The 23,128-nt window shown below is 43.4% G+C and overlaps 1 protein-coding gene across 2 annotated transcripts; it reads right to left on the reverse strand.

Moving 5' to 3' along the window:
• Positions 1 to 11,993: 11,993 nt before the first annotated feature.
• Positions 11,994 to 17,695, reverse strand: LOC106580020 (UDP-glucuronosyltransferase 2A2). Of its 2 annotated transcripts, XM_014160566.2 has the most exons (3): positions 17,474 to 17,662; positions 15,616 to 15,747; positions 11,994 to 15,206 (listed from the first exon to the last, which is right to left on the reverse strand). In XM_014160566.2, the coding sequence occupies exons 2-3, from the start codon at positions 15,671 to 15,673 to the stop codon at positions 13,609 to 13,611; spliced, it is 1,656 nt and encodes a 551-aa protein (XP_014016041.1). In that variant the 5' UTR covers positions 15,674 to 15,747; positions 17,474 to 17,662; the 3' UTR covers positions 11,994 to 13,608. The 2 variants fall into 2 exon arrangements, with proteins under 2 accessions (XP_014016041.1, XP_014016042.1); XM_014160567.2 differs by lacking the exon at positions 15,616 to 15,747 and having other exon boundaries at positions 17,474 to 17,695.
• Between the last annotated feature and the right edge of the window lie 5,433 nt (positions 17,696 to 23,128).

Here is a 23,128-nt window from a genome sequence, read left to right on the forward strand (position 1 = left end):
CCCCCCTTTAAATAAAATATGAACCGTGGCTGCCTTCCAAGCAATGGGAGCCTCCCCAGAAAGGAGAGACAGGTTAAAAAGGTCAGGGATAGGCTTGGTGATGATAGGAGCAGCAACCTTAAAGAAGAAAGGGTCTAAACCATCTGACCCAGATGTTTTTTTAGGCTCAAGTTTCAGGAGCTCCTTTAGCACCTCGGACTTAGTGACTGCCTGTTGGGCGAAACTTTGTAGCGGGGCAGGGGAAAAAGAGGGAGAACCATTGGGGATAGTCACATTAGAAGGGGTGGGAGATGAGGAAATGTTGGATGGGCATGGAGGCATGGCTGAGTCAAATAGGAATCCTGACTTAATAAAGTGGTGATTAAAGAGCTCATCCATGTGCTTCTTGTCAGTAACAACCACATCGTCAACATTAAGGGACATGGGCAGCTGTGAGGAGGAGGGTTTATTCTCCAGGTCTTTAACCATTTTCCAGAACTTCTTGGGTTTAGACCCACAGAGAGATAACTGCTCCTTAAAGTAACTATGGCCTTCCTGATAGCCTAAGTGGACTTATTTCTCATTTGCCTGAACGAGAGCCAGTCAGCCTGAGTATGCATGTGCCGAGCCTTTCGCCAAATGCAATTCTTGAGGTGGAGTAACTCTACAAGATCACAGTCGAAACAGGGCCTGAACCTGTTTTTAATTCTCATTTTCTTTATGGGGGCGTGTTTGTAACAATACCACTGAAAATATCAGAAAAGAAGGTCCGTGCGTCTTCGACAGAGGGCATCAAGCTGATTCTATACCATTTTACAGAGGCCAGTCCATGAAGGAAGGCTTGCTCATTAAAGTTTTTTAGCAAGCGTTTATAACAAATCAGGACAGGTCGTTTCACTGAGCAGCCATTATGATCATAGGCTGTAAAACAGTGATCACTAAGGTCATTACAGAAAACACCAGACTGATACCTATCAGGATTATTTGTGAGGATAACATCAAGGAGAGTAGCCTTTTCTGGGTGTTTGGAGTCATACCTTGTGGGATTGGTAATAATCTGAGAAGGATTTAGGGAGTCCCATTGTTTTAGGACTTGGTCAAGTGGTTTAAGCATATCCCAGTTTAGGTCACCTAGCAGGACAAATTCAGACTTAGTGTAAGGGGCCAGGAGAGAGCTTAAGGCAGGTAGGGTACAGGCCGGTGCTGATCGAGGACGTTAGCACCCAGCAACAGTCAACAAAGAGCTATTTGAAAGTTTAATAACAACTTGGGACTAGCCATTGTAAGTTCAGAGTCATTCACCCCAACAGTGCGTGTGTGCTGGAGGCGAGCGAAAGCTCGGGAGAGAGGGGGAGTGTGGTGGGGTTACCTGTACCAAACAGGGGGAGACAGGCCAGGGCAGACGATGAACAGATCGCCAGGTGGAATCCAAGCAGCAGTGCAGCAGGCAATGGGAGTAGGTGTCACACCCACTTGGGAGAAGCTTTTATTTCTGAAGGCAGATTTCTTGTAGAAAATGCCAGTGGATGGTCTTTGAACAGCAGGAGGGGGCTTCAAAGGGGGTTTCAAAGACTTCTGCCACTTGTTGGGCCCAAAGGCCTCAACACCTTTTACTTCACATCTCAGTGCTAATTGAAGTTGCATCTGGTCTGTCCTAGCAAGCCTGGCAGCCTTAAGGCTAGGCGTCCCACAGGCGGGACAACTTCCGGTAAAACTGGAGGGCTTTCAATTCAAATAAATAATTATAAAAATTATGGATATTAAACATTTAGGAACATACAAGTGTCTTATATCGGTTAAAAGCTTAAATTCTTGTTAATCTAACTGCACTGTCCGATTTACAATAGGCTTTACAGCAAAAGCATGCCATGCGATTGTTTGAGGACGGCGCCCCACATCAAAATATTTTTCCGCCAGCACAGGTTTCATAAATTCACAAATAGCGATTAAATATTCACTTACTTTTTGAAAATCTTCCTCTGACTTGTCATCCAAAGGATCCCAGCTACAACATGTAGTGTCGTTCCTGGCTTCAGGGCCTGAGTAACAGGCAGTTTACTTTGCTGCGTGCATGTGCCAAACAAGTGCTGTAGGCTTCTATATATTTTTTTTCTGATTGCTTGGTACAGTGTAAACAACATAAAATAAATTATAGGTGTACTAGAGAGATGATCTGTACGAATGAAAACATTTATAAAGCCTTTATTATTATTATTATTTAGGCCATTGTATACTGTAGGCTAATTATTCAAGAGAATGCTTGACTGCATTTAAATGCATGACAAGTAGGCTGTGTGATGAAATGAAGTAATCATTTGTATTTATTTATTTATTTCACCTTAATTTAACCAGGTAGGCTAGTTGAGAACAAGTTCTCATTTGCAACTGCGACCTGGCCAAGATAAAGCATAGCAATTCGACACATACAACAACACAGAGTAACACATGGAATAAACAAAACATACAGTCAATAATACAGTAGAACAAAAGAAAACAAAAAGTCTATATACAGTGAGTGCAAATGAGGTAAGATAAGGGAGTTCAGGCAATAAATAGGCCATGGTGGCGAAGTAATTACAATATAGCAATTAAACACTGGAATGGTAGATGTGCAGAAAATGAATGTGCAAGTAGGGATACTGGGGTGCAAAGGAGCAAGATAAATAAATACCATATGGGGATGAGGTAGGTGGATAGATGGGCTGTTTACAGATGGGCTATGTACAGGTGCAGTGATCTGTGAGCTGCTCTGACAGCTGGTGCTTAAAGCTAGTGAGGGAGATATGAGTCTCCAGCTTCAGAGATTTTTGCAGTTCGTTCCAGTCATTGGCAGCAGAGAACTGGAAGGAAAGACGACCAAAAGAGGAATTGGCTTTGGGGGTGACGAGTGAGATATACCTGCTGGAGCGCGTGCTACGAGTGGATGCTGCTATGGTGACCAGTGACCTGAGATAAGGCGGGGCTTTAACTAGCAGAGACTTGTAGATAACCTGTAGCCAGTGGGTTTGGTGACGAGTATGAAGCGAGGGCCAACCAACAAGAGCGTACAAGTCGCAATGGTGGGTAGTGTATGGGGCTTTGGTGACAAAACGGATGGCACTGTGATAGATTGTATCCAATTTGTTGAGTAGAGTGTTGGAGGCTATTTTATAGATGACATCACCGAAGTCGAGGATCGGTAGGATGGTCAGTTTTACGAGGATATGTTTGGCAGCATGAGTGAAGGATGCTTTGTTGCGATATAGGAAGCCGATTCTAGATTTAATTTTGGATTGGAGATGCTTAATCTGAGTCTGGAAGGAGAGTTTACAGTCTAACCAGACACCTAGGTATTTGTAGTTGTCCACGTATTCTAAGGCAGAGCCGTCCAGAGTAGTGATGCTGGACGGGCGAGCAGGTGCGGGCAGTGATCGATTGAATAGCATGCATTTAGTTTTACTTGTGTTTAAGAGCAGTTGGAGGCCACAGTCGGCCCGAGAATTGAACCCTGTGGCACCCCCATAGAGTCTGCCAGAGGTGGTCCGTACAACAGGCCCTCCGATTTGACACACTGAACTCTATCAGAGAAGTAGTTGGTAAACCAGGCGAGGCAATCATTTGAGAAACCAAGGCTGTCGAGTCTGCCAATAAGAATGTGGTGATTGACAGAGTCGAAAGCCTTGGCCAGGTCGATGAATACGGCTGCACAGTAATGTCTCTTATCGATGGCGGTTATGATGTCGTTTAGGACCTTGAGCGTGGCTGAGGTGCACCCATGACCAGCTCTGAAACCAGATTGCATAACGGAGAAGGTACGGTGGGATTCGAAATGGTTGGTAATCTGTTTGTTAACTTGGCTTTCGAAGACCTTAGAAAGAAAGGGTAGGATAGATATAGGTCTGTAGCAGTTTGGGTCTAGTGTGTCACCCCCTTTGAAGAGGGGGATGACCGCGGCAGCTTTCCAATCTTTGGGAATCTCAGACGATACGAAAGAGAGGTTGAACAGGCTAGTAATAGGGGTTGCAATAATTTCGGCAGATAATTTTAGAAAGAGAGGATCCAGATTGTCTAGCCCGGCTGATTTGTAGGGGTCCAGATTTTGCAGCTCTTTCAGAACATCAGCTATCTGGATTTGGGTGAAGGAGAAATGGTAGGGGCTTTGGCGGGTTGCTGTGGAGGGTGCCAAGCAGTTGACCGGGGTAGGGGTAGCCAGGTGGAAAGCATAGCCAGCCGTAGAGAAATGCTTATGGAAATTTTCAATTATAGTGGATTTATCGGTGGTATCAGTGTTTCCTAGCCTCAGAGCAGTGGGCAGCTGGGAGGAGGTGCTCTTATTCTCCATGGACTTTACAGTGTCCCAGAACATTTTTGAGTTAGTACTACAGGATGCAAATTTCTGTTTGAAAAAGCTAGCCTTAGCTTTCCTAACTGCCTGTGTATATTGGTTCCTAACTTCCCTGAAAAATTGCATATCACGGGGGCTATTCGATGCTAATGCAGAACGCCACAGGATGTTTTTGTGCTGGTCAAGGGCAGACAGTTCTGGAGTGAACCAAGGACTATATCTATTCATAGTTCTAAATTTTTTGAGTGGGGCATGCTTATTTAAGATGGTGAGGAAGGCACTTTTAAAGAATAGCCAGGCATCATCTACTGACGGGATGAGGTCAATGACATTCCAGGATACCCCGGCCAGGTCGATTAGAAAGGCCTGCTCGCAGAAGTGTTTTAGGCAGAGTTTGACAGTGATGAGGGGTGGTCGTTTGGTCGCAGACACATTACGGATGCAGGCAATGAGGCAGTGATCGCTGAAAACAGCAGAGGTGTATTTGGAGGGCGAGTTAGTTAGGATGACATCTATGAGGGTGCCCGTGTTTACGGATTTGGGGTTGTACCTGGTAGGTTCATTGATAATTTGTGTGAGATTGAGGGCATCAAGCTTAGATTGTAGGATGGCCGGGGTGTTAAGCATGTCCCAGTTTAGGTCACCTAGTAGCACGAGCTCAGAAGATAGATGGGGGCAATCAATTCACATATGGTGTCCAGGGCACAGCTGGGGGCAGAGGGAGGTCTATAGCAAGCGGCAACAGTGAGAGACTTGTTTCTGGAAAGGTGAATTTTTAGAAGTAGAAGCTCGAATTGTTTGGGTACAGACTTGGATAGTAATACAGAACTCTGCAGGCTATCTTTGCAGTAGATTGCAACACCGCCCCCTTTGGCAGTACTATCTTGGCGGAAAATGTTATAGTTAGCGATGGAGATTTCAGGGTTTTTGGTGGTTATCCAAAGCCAGGATTCAGACACGGCTAAAACATCCGGGTTGGCAGAGTGTGCTAAAGCAGTGAGTAAAACAAACTTAGGGAGTAGGCTTCTAATGTTAACATGCATGAAACCAAGGCTTTTACGGTTACAGAAGTCAACAAATAAGAGCACCTGGGGAGTGGGAGTGGAGCTAGGCACTGCAGGACCTGGATTAACCTCTACATCACCAGAGGAGCAGTGGAGAAGTAGGATAAGGGTACGGCTAAAGGCTATACGAACTGGCCGTCTAGCACGTTCGGAACAGAGAGTAAAAGGAGCAAGTTTCTGGGCACGATAGCATAGATTCAAGGCATAGTGTACAGACAAAGGTAAGGTAGGATGTGAGTACATTGGAGGTAAACCTAGGCATTGAGTAATGATGAGAGAGATGTAGTCTCTAGAGACGTTTAAACCAGGTGATGTCCTCGCATTTTTAGGAGGTGGAACAACATGGTTGGTTAAGGCATATTGAGCAGGGCTAGAGGCTCTACAGTGAAATAAGACAGTAATCACTAACCAGGACAGTAATGGACGAGGCATATTGATATTAGAGAGAGGCATGCATAGCCAAGTGAACATATGGGTCCAGTAAGTGGCTGGGCTGACCGGGGACACAGCGATTCAGACAGTTAGCAGGCCGATGCTAACAAGCTAACAGTTAGTAGGCCAGGGCTAAACAAGCTAGCAGTTAGCAGACCGGGTTAGCAAGCAAGCAGTTAGCAGACCGGGGCTAGCAGTTAGCAGACCGGGGCTGGCAAGCTAGCAGTTAGCAGACCGGGTTAGCAAGCAAGCAGTTAGCAGACCAGGGCTAGCAGTTAGCAGACTGGGGCAGGCAAGCTAGCAGTTAGCAGACCGGGGCTAGCAAGTTAGCCTTTGGGGGATGTCGCGATGGGGGTAAATCTGTTTTTTCCTCTTCGTGCGGTGATGTCGATAGACCAGTCGTGGAATTAGTAGGGTTCCAAGTAGCTCTAGGTAGCTAGCAGGCCGCAGTTAGCAGAATGGGCCTTCAGCGGACGTCGCACCTGAGGGGCCTGTTGGGATCCTCGGGCAGATTATGTCAGTATTCCAGTCGTAGAGGATCGGCGGGGTTCCATGCCCCGTACCGGCAGTAGAAGGGGTCCGGATATTGTAGCCCAGGAGTGGGCTTCGGTGGTAGCACAGGAGCCCTGGCCGGGCTAGCTTCAGGCTAATTGGTGCTTGCTCCGGGATGGAAACGCTAGCCAGGAGTAGTCACCCGGGATTGCGGTTAGCTAGTTGCGAAGATCCAGATGAAAATGTTCAGAGTTTGCGGTAGGAATCCGGGGATATGGAGAAAAAATATATATTTATAGGTTCGTTATGCTCTGGTTTGAGTCACGTTGTTCGAACTGGCGAGAGCTTTCCGAGCTAAAGGTTAGCTGATGACCGCTAGCAATGGTTTGCTGACTGATAACCAGTAGGTAGTTAGCTGGCTAGCTTCAGTTGAGGGATTCCAGATCCGAAGTAAATAGAAATACTTTAGAAGAAAAACAGATCCACGCCACATTGGGTGAGGCGGGTTGCAGGAGACTATTTCGAAGTTGAGGCTTAGGAAAATATTTTAAAAGGATATGCGAAGAAAAATATGTAAAAAGATATATACAAGGGACACGGCAGGACAAAGACGTCTGACTTGCTACGCCATCTTGGATTGATATAGGACTAATTGATAACAGGCCAGAAAGCTAAACAAAACCAGCATAATGACATACTAGAGAGTCTGCTCCAACAAAGAAAAAAAAATATGAAGCATTTATTAAGGCTACAGCATAGCAAAATAAAAAAAAATGAATTTGACAAAATGTCAAACTGGTCGGACCGTTATACATTTTTAGAACTTGCGTGTCAATAGGTTAAAAGGCCATTATTAAGGTCACATGATCACCTCATTTAAAATTGCCAAGCTCCTAAAACCCTTCTTCTCAAAAAGGGACCACACAAATTACCACCATGTAAATGAATAATTGGATTTGATCAGGAATCAAGGTAAGACCCAAGTGCAGGCTGTGACCCGGCCTCAGCAGTCTTCGGAGGCTCTTGGAGGAACTCGGGTAAGCTCGAATCCTCTTGAGGACTTCTGGAGTTCATCAGATGCAAAGTGGGATCCTTGAGTGACTGCAATCAGACCTCTTCTCCCTCCTACGTTCCTGTAACCGTCCATTGAGCCGGATGGTTAAGGCGATGAGTGAGTCGAGATCCATCGGTAGTTCCCGGGCTGCAAGCTCGTCCTTTACCCCCGCCGATAATCCGTGCAGGAACGTGTTGAACAGCACTTCCGGGTTCCAGGTACCCTCCGCTGCCAGCGTACGGAACTCCAGCGCATAGTCTGCCACACTGAGGGAGCCCTGCCGAAGCTGGAGTAACTTCCAGGCAGTCTCTCTCCCGGACACTGGAGCCGCAAAAACCTTTCTCACCTCCGTCACGAATGCCTCCAGACTGAAGCAGACGATAAATTGTTGCTCCCACACCGCCGTGGCCCAGGCGATTGCCCTCCCGGACATCAGCGTAATAATGTACGCCATCTTCGAGCGGTCTGAGGGGAACAAAGAAGGCTGTAGCTCGAAAACAAGGGAGCACTGGGATAGAAAGGCCCGGCAGGTTCTGGAATCTCCATCATAGCACTCCGGGGGAGGTAAGCGGGGTTCCTGGGAAACCGGGGTGACGGCGCTGCTACCAGCCGGGTTACTGAGGGGCTGGGAGGTTACCGCGGTGGTAGGCTGCCTAGTAGGCAACCCACAGAATTACTCCCACAAAGCATCCAATGCTAGGTCATGACGTTCGGCCACGTCCTGGAACCCTTCCATCAGACCACAAAGCATCTCCTCGTCTCTACCAATGAGGGCTCCTTTGGAGGAGACGGCGTTGCGGAGCTGGTCCAAGTCTGCTGGGTCAGTAATGGCCAGTTCGTACTATCAGGAATCAAGGGACGACCCAAGTGCAGACTGTGTGAAGTAACAATGTTTCTTGTAACCACAGGGACAGGCAAACGACAGGTCAAGGCAGGCAGGGGTCGATAATCCAGAGCAGAGGCCAAGGTACAGGACGGCAGGCAGGCTCAGGGTCAGAGACAGGCAGTGGTCAGGCGGGCGGGTACAGGGTCAGGACAGGTAAAAGTAAAAAAAACAGGAGGACATGATAAAGAGAGACTCGGGAAAAACAGGAGCTGAGACAAAACACTGGTAGGATTGGACAAACAAGACAAACTAGCCACAGACAGACAGAAAACACAGGTAAAAATACACAGGGTATAATGTGGAATATGGGTGACACCTGGAGTGGGGTGGAGACAAGCACAAGGACAAGTGAAACAGATCAGGGCGTGACAGGTTTATAAGACAAAATAAGAATCTAGGCTATTTAAACAGACATACCATGTTATTTTGATTGTGCGACCTTAGTGACCCTCTAAGCAATGGGAGGATGTAGTAAAGGCTTTACTTATGCACAACGCAACTCAGCATGCCTGGATACAGACTGTAACCATGTATTTTGTGGTTACGGTACCACAAAACCCAGAGGACTTTGCTTTTTTGGATATGACACTCACAGCCATGATAAAAATGTCATCATAACACATGGGCTCTCATGTATTATTGCTTAACTATACCATGGCTGTCAGCCAATCAGCTTTCAAGTCTCAAACCACCCAGTTATTAATACAAAATATACTACAGAATAATGACATGTTTGTAGGTATCGTTGACAACAGAGTACACAATTGTGTTTCCTAATCTCCGCTTTGCAAGATGGCCGTTGAAGTTGAACAAGGACATCAGGCCATTGGTAAAGAGCCTGAAAGTCAAGCACACATAGGATGTACTTTGTGAATTGAACACTTTCAAACTGCTGAGGAGAAAAGGCTCTTGGATGTACTGTCTTTGTTGCAGACAGTTTGTATCACTAACGATACCTTTAAAATGACTTTCTTATTGGATCCATTTTAAAGATATGACATACCTGTTCATGACCTTGTTGGCACAGTCCTTTGTGTCCTTACCACCAATTTTGCTTAACCTTGCAGTCTGTGTCAAGAGACTTTGTTTGAAACGCTGGAAGTTATGCAGTAACCACTGTCTCAGTATGACTACTTAAAAAATACAATTCTACAGGCATTGCTTGTAAGAGTGGAATTAACTAATTGTATCGCTTTAGGTAGTGTGAAAAATACTGACTAAATCTACAGTGTAAATGAAATGGCAAAATACATTTATATTTCACCATCAGATTCTGTGCATACACACTTTGAGGCTGCTTCTCTAGTTGCTCAAAGTCTTGCTCCATCTCCATCCTATTGACATGGAACTCAGGGTCTTGCTCCATCTCCATCCTATTGACATGGAACTCAGGGTCTTGCTCCATCTCCATCCTATTGACATGGAACTCAGAGTCTTGCTCCATCTCCATCCTATTGACATGGAACTCAGGGTCTTGCTCCATCTCCATCCTATTGACATGGAACTCAGAGTCTTGCTCCATCTCCATCCTATTGACATGGAACTCAGAGTCTTGCTCCATCTCCATCCTATTGACATGGAACTCAGAGTCTTGCTCCATCTCCATCCTAATGACATGGAACTCAGAGTCTTGGGGCTCTGCTCTCCCAACACGTTTCACCTCCTCCAATATCTCCACCAATTTAGTTAGGACACACTTCTGAAATTCTGAAAGGAGAACATTTTGTTGATACTGTGGAAATATGGGGTTGTCACACGCAAGACAGACAAGATTGCGATTGCAAATAAAAGTGAAATTTTCCTTGCAATAATACATATAGTTCAACGTTTCAATAACATTCTATATTCTAATGGATTCAGTGTTTAACTTTAACACAAGTTTCAGTTTTATAGTAAATTGTGAGTCATTCCACAAAATAGGTGCCTTTTGAATTAGTGCATCATTTATACATAAAACATCAAAGGGAATCAAAAGGGACACATTTTGTGGAGCAATCCACTCACTGCCATTATTCATGGGAAACAGCCCTGGTCTAGCGGAGGTAATGGGAGGGTGAGAGCTGCGATGCTCTTGGCTCTGTTGGGACTGGCAAGTAGAAGCCCTGGATGAATCTACAAAATTCAAAGCCAACTCAGTGTCAATCCAGAGGTAAACAGCAAAAAGAAATAGCACCTGATTTTTGTAAACCCACACACTACAATACATATTTTAAGGATTGTTTTAATCTTCAGTTAACAAGACTGAACATGACGTGTATAATTTCTGCTCATTGTAACGAAACTAGCACTGATGCGCTAACACGTCCCCGTCGTGTGCATGTCGTCAGTGTGTGCTGTTTAGTTACTACATAACTGCTCTCACCTCGTCTGCTAGAGTAACAGGATGGATATGGAGAATGTCTGTGCTCTCTGCTCTGGAGGTGGGACTGGCTAGTAGAAGCCCTGGATGATTCTGCAACATTCAAAACTAATGAATAAACCTTCTTAAGGACTTGACCGGTTATTGTATGTAGATTGATAAGGGGGGGAAAAAAATGTCATCCATTTTAGAATAAGGCTGTGAGGTAACAACATGTGAGGGTCTGAATACTTCCCGATTGCACTCTATGCACAGCAATGTTCTAGAATACTGGATTGTTGGCTTTCATACTTTTCGAATTCTCAGTGCAGCTCAATACATTTTTCCAATTGTCAACACATTCAAATTAATAGACCCATGCCACTCAGCACGTGACGTTCACAGACTGCGAATTTCCGGCTATGTCAGGTCCGTCCGTCATGGGCTTTATTTCGCCAAAAATTGTCTTCCCAAAAACCGGGCTGTATTTAGTCCGTCCATTCTGGTCCAAATATAGCCCAAGGTCAGCCTGATCAGCTTGTACTCATTGAAATGCATGAGATACACAAATACAATTACACAATATTGCATATAGTATACGTTTGATTATTTTTTTGATATACACAATATAATAAAATGTATTGATTTAAAATAAAATAAAAATTGAATTGCTTATTACATGTTCTGATATAGACAGAATGACTGAAAATTACCTGTAATTTCAAATCATTAGTGTACAATTTCACAACGGAATTTATTACAATTTATTACCAAACTGGGAGAGGCAGAACGAGCAAGTCATTCACCCGCCATTTGTTCCTCAAGACAGTAACACAAGGACATGCGGATAATTGTAAGCATCAACATTTCAGAAAATGTTTGTAATTTGATAAGGTTGTTATATTAATTATCAGTTTCTTTTAATGTCGCAAACTATTATTTTCTATAGCAACTCTGCCTGGATACTTGCATGCTAGCTAACTAGCTAGCTAACCTTAACACTAACTTAGTTGCTAGCTAGATAGTACAAGGCGGGAAAGCAGGGCTAACAGACTTGATGGTTGTATTTAGGTAGAAAAGTGTCCCCAAACGGGACTGCGGTGTTAATTTTGTCTAAACCCAAATCCATGAGAGAGTTGTTTAGTTCAGTGAGTAGACCAATGGTAGAGACCGATCAGGCCTTTGGAACGTTGTATTTTATGAGGAGGGCAAAATACAAGCAGAGCCAGCATAATTGTACCTAAGGACTCTTTTACGGACATGAGCTAATTGATCAGAGTAATAAGAACGTATCGAAAGGGACTGGGGGATACAAGATCTGGGGAGGGTGTTTGACAAATGGGAATCCAGAAGCTGTGGATAAAATAGGTGTCAAGGTGTGGGTGTAGCTGGTGCATTGGAAGTCAGGCGCAGGAGAGCAGAGATGAGTGGACAAGGCACTTTACTGAGGCAATATTTGAATAGAACACAACCGCGTCACAAAAACAAATGCCCTCAGAACAAGTGAGGGAGCACATAGTACAAAAAACAAGTACAAGTACAAAGTACAGGCTATCAAAAAGCACGGGTGTAAAATATAACCCTGCGCAAACCAGCCGGAAGAGTGCCAACCTGACAATAAACAATTACACACACAGACATGAGGGAAACAGAGGTTAAATACATGACAAGTAATGAGGGCAATGTAAACCAGGTGTGTGGGAAAACAAGACAAAACAAATGGAAAATGAAACGTGTATCGGCGATGGATAGAAGACCAGTGACGTCGACCGCCGAATGCCGCCCGAACAAGGAGAGGAACCGACTTAGGTGGAAGTCGTGACAATAGGGACTGTAACTCGTGGGTTTTGGCCACGGCATAATCCCCGGGATGATGATAATTGGAAGATAGTTAGGAAAAGGCTTATGTGTACTCACCCAACAATGTATGGTTGGAGTGAAAACCTGGGGATCACTGTGGCTGAACCAATTTTAGAGAATCTGAAGGAAGAATGTGTTCCGCCATTATGTATCTGTAACAATGGCTCTTTGGCTGTGGGTGTAACCGTGCATTGTAGATCTTATGCAGGCTACCTCCCTGAAGAAGAACGCAGGCAAAAGATTTTTAAACCCTATGGGTGGCATTTAGTGGATGTCTCATATTTAATTACTAGAGTGACCTATCTTGCTCTAAACGATGGTATGGGATGCCATGATTACTGTATATATGTGATAACCTTTGTATGCTTGCAATGCACAATGATGGAAAAGTATCGGGTAATGGAGATGTACTGATTTAGTTCTCAGGCTGAGAACTGCCTGCACCTGCTGATAGTCACTCAGCCTCAAGGCCGAGATGTTCCGAAAGTAGCAAAGGGCCTGAGACTACACAGGTGTGGTTGATGGCTTATAGTAGAGTGAGAAACCACAGTCTGGACATGTTTTTCTCATCTTAGATACTTCGTATCTAATCCAATGCAACAATGTTAAGGTACGATTGACGGTAGGTTGTCCACACCAACAAATATAAAGAGTGTTGTCTCCTGTTTCGCCACACGGATCTTTACTATAGACTACTGAGGTATTCTGTATGTGAATCTCTGTCTGCAATTGCATTTTATTACTAAAGAGTTTTATACCAAGGTTCCTGTGTCTGTGTCATCTAACTGGAAGACTGATTGTTGAAGGAAACTTACATCACCCCATGCAAAGGACCACCCAACGAGAGACCCCTCTATCCCTCTCTCTCAACCACACAACTCAAGTCATTTTTTGTTGCTGTAGTACAACATTAACAACATAAGGTAATATTATATTTGGAGCACAATACTTAATGTGAGGGTGACATAAAAAAATGGAATGCAAAGATATATTGCCAAAAGTAGCCTACTGTATTGTTTCAAATACCAGCATAGATTATTGTGGCCTTCTTGATGTTGCTGAAAGGAAGGTTTTAGAAAGAATATCAGAAAATAATAATTTCAATATTTGATTAATGATATATTTATTGATAATTTCATAATTTATAAATATTCAAAAACACCTCAAAACACATCTTTATCATTCATGTTTCACTTTCCTCCTACGAAACACCTTACACCACAAAAACCTTACAGCAAAAGTGATAACCAGTATTATGAGCAACACAATGGCCAGTAGCGTGGCTATGACGTCCACAGAGTGGTAGGTGAACCAGGACATCTTGTAGGACTCTGTCCTCAGATGTGCCGCTCCTTTGTTCCTCATGACAAACTCGATCCAGAACATTGCGCGGTCCAGTGGCTTCATAGGCTGGTCCCTGTGCAGCCTGGAGAGCCTTTGCATTGCCTCCCTGTAGGACGGCTCATAGAGAACAGCCTTCACTGCCTCCAGGAAGATGTCTCTGTCTACGGTGGTGATGTCCACTATCTTAGCCACTCCCTTAGCCCTCATCCTGTTGAGGTTATCCTGCTGGTCGAACATCAATGGGAGGCCGACGATGGGGACACCGTGGTAGATGGCCTCCTGGACTCCATTGGTGCCGCCGTGGGCGACAAAGGCTCGGGTCTTTGGGTGTCCTAGGAGGTCGTTCTGGGGGAGCCAGTCCACCAGTAAGGTGTTGTTACCCAGGGAGGCAGGTCTCTTCCCAGTGTGCCTCCAGACAACCATCTGAGGCAGTTGGGCAAAAGCAGTGGCGATGTCCTCAGCGATGTCCTCAGGAAGTTGTCCCACCAAGGTCCCGAGGGACATCATGATGACCCCATGGTCCCCGGAACTCTGGACAAAGTCCTCCATGTCCGGGGGAAGTGGCTTGGAGGGCTTGCACTGGAAGCCACCCACGTAGACCACGTTTGGCATGGTGGGACGAGGAAACTCAAAGGTGAAGTCATTCCTCATGAGCCAGATGTCTGCTGCCTGGAACAATGACATGTAGTGAACATCAGGGCCAAAGTAACGATGGACGAACGGAATGTAGTTAGGGTCTGTGATGTATGCAGTTTGAACCTTTGTAAGAAGATAAAACAGAACATTTATGACTCTCTCCTGAAAAGTCATTTTGTCCGTCAACATTGCTCCTGGTACTGGGACATATGAGAGAGGTGAGGGGGCAATGGCAAAGTGACCCTCACCCTGGACTGTCCATCTGACATTGAAGACAAGAGGAAGACCAAGGCGGTGTGCCAGTAATGTGCCCGCACCAGTGGCAGGATCCGTCAGAACTAGATCATAGTTTGCATCGTGAAACGATTGCATTAGCACGGCATCTTCAAATATCATAGTCATCATCTCAATCAAATCCCTGTTTGACTCAGAGAACTGCTTCACCATCTCAAGCTCCAGACTCATACGAGACCAGAAACCTCCACCCTCCCTTTGGATCTGCAGTAATCTGGTCACAAACGAACCAAAGATCTTCTCGTCAATTCCTCCGCCAGATGCAGGGATGGTGATACACGAGTAATGAAGGGACGTCTCCTTGATGTACCAGTTGGCGGATGGACGAATCACTGTGATGCTATGGCCTCTGGAGTGCAGTTCTTCAACGATGACTTTCATGTTCACCCAGTGGCTTCCATCCAATGGGAGGACCAGCACCTTCCCCCCATAGACAGTGGTCAGAGAGAAGAGCAGCACAGCAACCGTGACCAGGGCTGGTTGATGCATTTCTAAGGTGAGTCCTTTGATAGAAGATACAAGGGAAGAGTAGTTAGTAGTTACTACATCTCTTATTTCCTATTAATAGGTTCTAGTTGGTTGCCTGTTATTCTCAAACACATCAATTCTAAAAAAATTACTCGAAATTACAAAGAAAAGCCTAATTATTTGTGAACCCTCTTATATTGTTGTGATTAGCTTATACATATTTACTTATACTGAACAAAAATATAAACGCAACATGTAAAGTGTTGACAATTACACAGGTGCACCTTGTGCTGGGTTAAATAAAAGGCCACAAAAATGTGCAGTTTTGTCACACAACACAATGCCACAGATGTCTCAAGATTTAAGTGAGGGTGCAATTGGCATGCTGACTGCAGGAATTTCCACCAGAGCTTTTGCCAGAAAATGTAATGTTCATTTATGTACCATAAGCTGCCTCCAACGTCGTTTTAGAGAATTTGGCAGTATTTCCAACCGGCCTCATGACCGTAGACCTCCACGTCCGGCTTCTTCACCTGCGGTATCGTCTGAGACCACCCACCAGGACAGCTGATGAAACTGAGGAGTATTTCTGTCTGTAATAAAGCCCTTTTTGGGGGAGAAACTCTTTCTAATTGGCTGGGCCTGGCTCCCCAGTTGGTGGGCCTATGCCCTCCCAGGCCCACCCATGGCTGCGCCCCTGCCCAGTCATGTGAAATCCATAGATTAGGCCCTAATAAATGTTTTCAATTGACTGATTTCCTTATATGAACTGTAACGCAGTAAAACCGTTGAAATTGTTGCATTTATATTTTTCTTCAGTATAATATACCTAATTAACATATGAATAATAAAGTACATTATTGATCTTCACAGAGAGAATTAGCCTAGGTGTTCCACCAGAAGCAGACTTAGACCAACAGTACAAACACAAATCAACAACAGTACTGATACCTGAACAAAGTGTATTACATGTACACTATAAAACATTTCCTGTAATTTCTACACTAATTTACTGGCAGCACAGTAGCCAGTAGGTTGCTGTACATTTACAGTAAATGACTGGTAGCACAGAAGCCAATAAATTATAGTAGACTTACAGAACCTTTACTGAAACACAAACGCAGTGTACTGCTTCCATGAATCAAGTAAATAAATAACCAACATACAATTGAAAACGTAGAGACACTGTTTATTGCTATGAAGTCTTCCAATGCTATCACAATTCTACCAGTCATTCCCAAAATGGACTCAAGCCTTCAGGCACATTACTATAAAGGTGTGCAAGTTCTCTCTACATCTGGACCAGGATTCATGCTCATGTAATGTAACACCATTGTCTACGCTGGCAAAGCCCAGGAGGGACAGCCTCTGTAGTGGATGGAAGTTACTCCAATGTCTCTTTATTGGAGGTTTTACATGCTATGTAATAATAGGTAATTATCACTAATTACTTAAAGTGACTTTAAGTTTCAGCCATATGTTCTACCGTTTGGCTGTTACTATTATTTCATGTTAGAGTTGCCAATACTGCTTTGCATATTGTTTATCATATGTAGTATTATTCAGTATTGCCATAAGTGTTATTATTGCATTGGTTTGACAAGTATTTTTACAGAAGTTGTTTAATATAGTCTTTTGGGGAGGACCCCAGACCCCCCGCTAGGTTATGTCCCCCCCACCACTTCTAAAACCAAAGTGGCGCCCCTGTAAAGAACTAGCTTCAATGGAAGCAGCTGTGTTTGTGTGTGTGTGTGGTTGTGACAATTAAGAGAGTAATGGGCCTCAACATCGTGTTCTAACCGGACAACACTGTAGTGAGCAGAACCTAAGCAATCAGCATAAGTTAATAGCGAGTGAGGGCATTCACAGCCGACCGCTCAGACGAGCTCCAGCTAGCCGTTTTTACATGGTCCTGCTAGCCGTTTTTACATGGTCCTGCTAGCCGTTTTTACATGGTCCTGAGTTTTATTTGGATTTGTCGAACTTCAAAGGTTTTTGGAGAATGCTTCTTGAGATGTGAACACGTTAGACATTTATGTTGTATTAAGGCTATTGAATCAAGTCAAGTTTGTAGTTCTTCTATATAAGTTTATAGCGCTTCTATAGTTCTCTGTGTACATACGGTAGATAGTTCAAATGAGTTCATTTGAAAACGTTGTAAGTCTGATTATACCATGTTTTCAACACTAGGTACTCAGCAACTGTTTTAACAACAGGCTAAACTATTCCCATATTCCACATATATTCCACTACTTAAAACTGTTACTTTCAACTAGAAATGTTGCTTCACATAAACACTCACCAAAAAAATCTGTCTGCAGGTTGCCTAAAATCCAAAGTGATGTTTGGCCAACCTCCCAAACAGCAGTTCTTCACCTCACATCCCAGTGAAAGCAGTCATCTGGCTGTAACCTAACCTATGCTGCCACAACTAATCTGTGCTCTCTTGTTCAAAGTTCACAGGTTCTAGCATGCAGCGTAACACCCCTGTAATTACATAAGGCTTTCACATGTTGGCTTCCCGTTCTGTATTAAGAAATGGTCACTAGTTCAACATGCACATAATTATGGAGTTAGTTAGAATATCAAAAATAAACTTTTTTCAAAGATAATGTTTGTCTCCATTAGCCATACCCAGGTTGAATAAATCCTGGCATAGGTATAATTCAGAATTATTTGGGCAATAACTACACATTTGATTTCATGAACCTTGCATGGTTACAACATGCCTTTGGTCTATTTCTTAAAATTAAGATTAACAACCGTTGCTTTTAAAATGATCATTAACCATACAGTAGTACAGGAATAATTTAGGCTTCATTGTGTGTATATAACTAAGGCAGATTATAATTAGTCATGATTCAAATGCAATTTAGTCCAGCCCATAATGCTTTAGGTTGACCCTGTGTCCAATTGGTTAAAAGGCACACCATTTGATTTGATTAGGAACCAACGGCAACCATTGAACCTGGCTCACTCACTGTAAAGAAAGTAGGAAAACAGAGTACTAGGGGAAAGTCATACCTTTGAACTGATGACATAATGTGACATAAGACTGTACTGTACCTTGTACATGTAAGAAAAGGTCTCAGAGATGTCTTTGTAAGATTAAAAGATGCAGTAGGCTGGCTCCACATGTTACAGTCATTCATTGGTATTCTCCTAAGTACTCTGTGCAGCCTGCTCCAAATGAAGTTTGATATCGATGTCATTTGAATACAGTCACGGGTTATACTGTAAGTATAAGGGGCCATAATTCATAAGGGGCCATAATTCATGGATAATACGGTCAGTTTGCATAACACCTTAGCAGTGTTTTCAGTGTCTTTATACAAATTACTGCGTGCCTGTGCACACTTCTTATTCTGAAAAGTAAAAGTGTTTACCTGTGAAAGGGAGTCTACTTGGTAGTAGTAGTTAGTAGTATGAGGTTTTTACATGTTTTTACATGTTCATTCTTTGATTTTATTTGACCATGGGAAAAAGAGCTACAGTTCTTCGGAGATACAGCAATGCAGGTTTGGGTTGAATTGAGTCTAGAATATTACAGGTCAGACTTTGCCACACGGGGGCAGTCCTCTCATACAAAATAATACAGGCTACTGTAGAAAATATTCACCAGATATATTCTGCACAATAGTGCTTCCATAAGTGGAGGACACACTACCTAAAGCACTATTCCCACACCACACCGACAAATGCAACTGCAGAAGTGGGCATCAATTAACACCACTAATAGTGTCATTGTGCAAAATACTTTCGTGATTTTACACAGAGTTTCCAGGATTTGGCAGACTGTGATGTGGTTATATACTTGTATTGTAACTACATATTTGACATTTTATTTTTATTTAACCTTTATTTAACTAGGCTAGTCAGTTAAGAAACAATTCTTATTTACACTGATGGCCTACCAAAAGGCAAAAGGCCTCCTGCGGGGACTGGGATTAAAAATACAAAATAAATACAAAATAAATATAGGACAAAACACACATCACAATAAGAGAGACAACACAACACTACATAAAGAGAGACCTAAGACAACAACATAACAAGGCAGCAGCACAGCATGGTAGCATCACAACATAACAACAACATGGTAGCAACACAACATGGTAGCAGCACAAAACATGGTACAAACATTATTGGGCACATACAACAGCACAAAGGGCAAGAAGGTAGAGACAACAATACATCACACAAAGCAGCCACAACTGTCAGTAAGAGTGTCCATGATTGAGTTTTTGAATGAAGAGATTGAGATAAAACTGTCCAGTTTGAGTGTTTGTTGCAGCTCGTTCCAGTTGATAGCTGCAGCGAACTGAAAAGAGGAGCTTTGGGGACCTTTAACAGAATGTGACTGGCAGAACGGGTGTATATGTGTAGGATGAGGGCTGCAGTAGATATCTCAGATAAGGGCAAGTGAGGCCTAAGAGGATTTTATAAATAAGCATCAACCAGTCGGTCTTGCGATGGGTATACAGAGATGACCAGTTTACAGAGGAGTATAGAGTGCAGTGGTGTGTCCTATAAGGAGCATTGGTGGCAAATCTGATGGCTGTATGGTAAAGAACATCTAGCCGCTCGAGAGCACCCTTACCTGCCAATCTATAAATTATGTCTCTGTAATCTAGCATGGGTAGGATGGTCATCTGAATCAGGGTTAGTTTGGCAGCTGGGGTGAAAGAGGAGCAATTACGATAGAGGAAACCAAGTCTAGATGTAACTTTAACCTGCAGCTTTGATATGTGCTGAGAGAAGGACAGTGCACCGTCTAGCCATACTCCCAAGTACTTGTATGTGACTACCTTAAGCCCTAAACCCTCAGAGGAAGTAATAACACCTGTGGGAGGAGGGGCATTCTTCTTACCAAACCACATGACCTTTGTCTTGGAGGTGTTCAGGACAAGGTTATGGTAGAGAAAGCTTGTTGGACAGGAAAGCACAGAATTAACAAAGTTTTAGTGCCAGTCAGGTTCATGTAATTATGCCTTCTTATACCATTTTAGGAAGAAATATATTTTATCATTTGAACTGCACCTGTTTGCTAATATACTGTATGTATGTCTTTCTATCTTTTCCACCGGCAAGCTGCAATGTTTTTTATTTGTTGGCTTCATAGGCTATTTTTAGTTGGCAATGGCAATAAAAGTTACTATTTATGCTAGTATTATTTTCATTTAGATTTGGATATAATTTTGATTAACCACATCAATGATTTTGAGATAAGAAGACGTAATTAGAAATTAAACACGAAAATGTGCATATGAAAACCATAACTGGCATGCAGATCGGTAGGAACGGTAACATACATTTACAATCCACATGAGAAAGTTTACCGACTCTTCATGTGGCCTATTACCGGTTTGATAATATACTGTATGCGTGTCTTTCTATCTTTATCTGTTTACACCTTGTACAGACTGCGCGAGTGTTTATGTGTGTGTGAGAACAATTGAATGGAAGTTGAAACAATGTCATGGAGGGGCTGTCGTTACGCATGGCATTCATTTATGAGGTCACACACACAAGCATGCACACAAGCACACACGTAGGTATGTGCGCTCACATTGACAGTTAAAACAAATATATATTCAACATGGATATGACTCACATGGGTGTATTTATGGTGCTGCTATTCACCCCGATAGTTTCTCTTTATTCTGTTGCACGAAGCCCTCCTGGTTCACCGCTGACACTATGTCATAGTCTTTGTATTGTGAAAATGTACGTCAGCGGCCCATTGAGTCATTCAACAATATAGAGAACATGAAAATGAATATTTAATATTGTCAATAGACTATACTCTAAATTACTATCATGACATCAGCATACATACTGTAAATCTGATGGATTATCGGTAGAGATGTGCATACTGTTACATAGGGTACTTATTAAGGTAGATACACTATATATACAGAAGTACGTGGACACCTTCAAATGAGTGGATTCGGCTATTTCAGTCACACTCGTTGCTGACAAGCGTATAAAATCGAGCACACAGAATGGCGCAGTAAGAATGGCCTTACTGAAGAGCTCAGTGACTTTAAACGTGGCACGGTCATAGGATGCCATCTTTTCAACAAGCCAGTTCGTCACATTTCTGCCCTGCTAGAGCTGCTCCGGCCAACTGTAAGTGCTGTAATTGTGAAGTGGAAACGTCTAAGACCAACAACGGCTCAGCCGCGAAGTGATAGGCCACACAATCTCACAGAACCGGGCCGCTGAGTGCTGAAGCGCATCGTCTGTCCTCGGTTGCAACACTCGCTACCGTGTTCCAAACTGCCTCTGGAAGCAACGTCAGCACAATATTTGTTCGTCGGGAGCTTCATGAAATGGGTTTCCGTGGCGGAGGAGCCGCACACAGCCTAAGATCCCCATGCGCAATGCTAAACGGCCGCTGGAGAGGTGTAAAGCTCACCGCCATGGCACTCAGGAGCAGTGCAAACGTGTTCTCTGGAGTGATGAATCACGCTTCACCATCTGGCAGTCCGACGGACGAAACTGGGTTTGGCGGATGCCAGGAGAACGCTACCTTCCCGAATACAACGTTTGGTGGAGGAGGAATAATGGCCTGGGACTGTTTTTCATGGTTCGGGTTAAGCCCCTTAGTTCCAGTGAAGGAAAATATTAAAGCTACAGCATACAATGACATTCTAGATGATTCTGTGCTTCCAACTTTTTGGCAACAATTTGGGGAAGGGCCTTTCCTGCTTCTGCATGACAATGCCCCTGTGCACAACGCGAGGTCCAGGTGAGGTTTCTGCCTCCATATTATTTTCAGTTCCTGCTTCTTCTACCACAGGGTTTCCAAGTAGCCTTGTTTCACCACTGTGATAGAGGTGAAAGCATTAATACCCTAATTTGGTGGGTAAATGAATGTACTTGTTAAGCTGACCTTTTTTATATTCAAGCTGAGTTCACACTTTATGCAAAGTTGCACAGTTACAATTCCATGTGATTACATGGGATTTGGATAACAACATGTATGCAACTATACCATAGTTACATTTTGGTTAAGAATGTTCAGTACAGTTACAAAGCTACTACACGCCATGAAGTCAACTAAATGTGAAGAAGGGGGACGTTGAAGGGATCTTTCATGCCCTCCTGCTCACATAAAAACATACACACTTCTAGTCCAGACTTACTCTCACCCCACCACCAATTAAAGCACACAAAAACACCATTAAAGATGCAGAAAATCTGTTTACTATTTCTCAAATAAACCCCAAGATGTTATATTCCCAATATTGATTATACATTGACCCCACACATTTTCCAACAGTAATCACACTAGTCTACAGTTACTGTGTCCAGAGACAGGTGTTCGGGCATCTCCCTTGGTCGATTCTCAGACCGTCCTTAGTCAATGTGGTTTAGTGAATAAAAAGCAATCTTTCACGTGTTTCCAACCAGAATGTGTAGGTCCAAGGCTCTGTGTGTGTGTGATGATGAAGATAATGTAGATAAACTAATGGAGCTGATGAGCTCATTTCTTGCTCTCCTGACTCTGCTCCATCACGCTGGATTCGTCCACTACCCTGCCGTTGATCATGGTCTCAGAGACCCTCCATTACGGAGGTTGCTGGATGGCACAGTCCAAGAAGAACGGGAGTGTGGCAGCACAATGCAAGTTTCTCTCCAGAATGCACTCTCTCCCGCCAATTTGTGCACATTCATTGTTTCATAACTTCATTGTGTGAATTGTTTGGGTTTGATTGTTAGTGTATATCAATTCCCCATTACATATATCATCACTAGTAGAACATGTACCCTTAATTCCTAATCCACAGTACAATGTTTGTTTGATTACGGTGATGTCTGTTAATGCGTTTAATATATTATTATTCCAGTCTTTTACAGTTCTCATTATCGGAGTGGACACGTTGTTTGCAGAGCGCACAACATATGCTACACTTGTGAGAAACAAGTTTTGGTTTATTTCATTCCATTT

Source organism: Salmo salar, chromosome ssa20, assembly GCF_905237065.1.
Source record: "Salmo salar chromosome ssa20, Ssal_v3.1, whole genome shotgun sequence".
Classification (NCBI taxonomy): domain Eukaryota; kingdom Metazoa; phylum Chordata; class Actinopteri; order Salmoniformes; family Salmonidae; genus Salmo; species Salmo salar.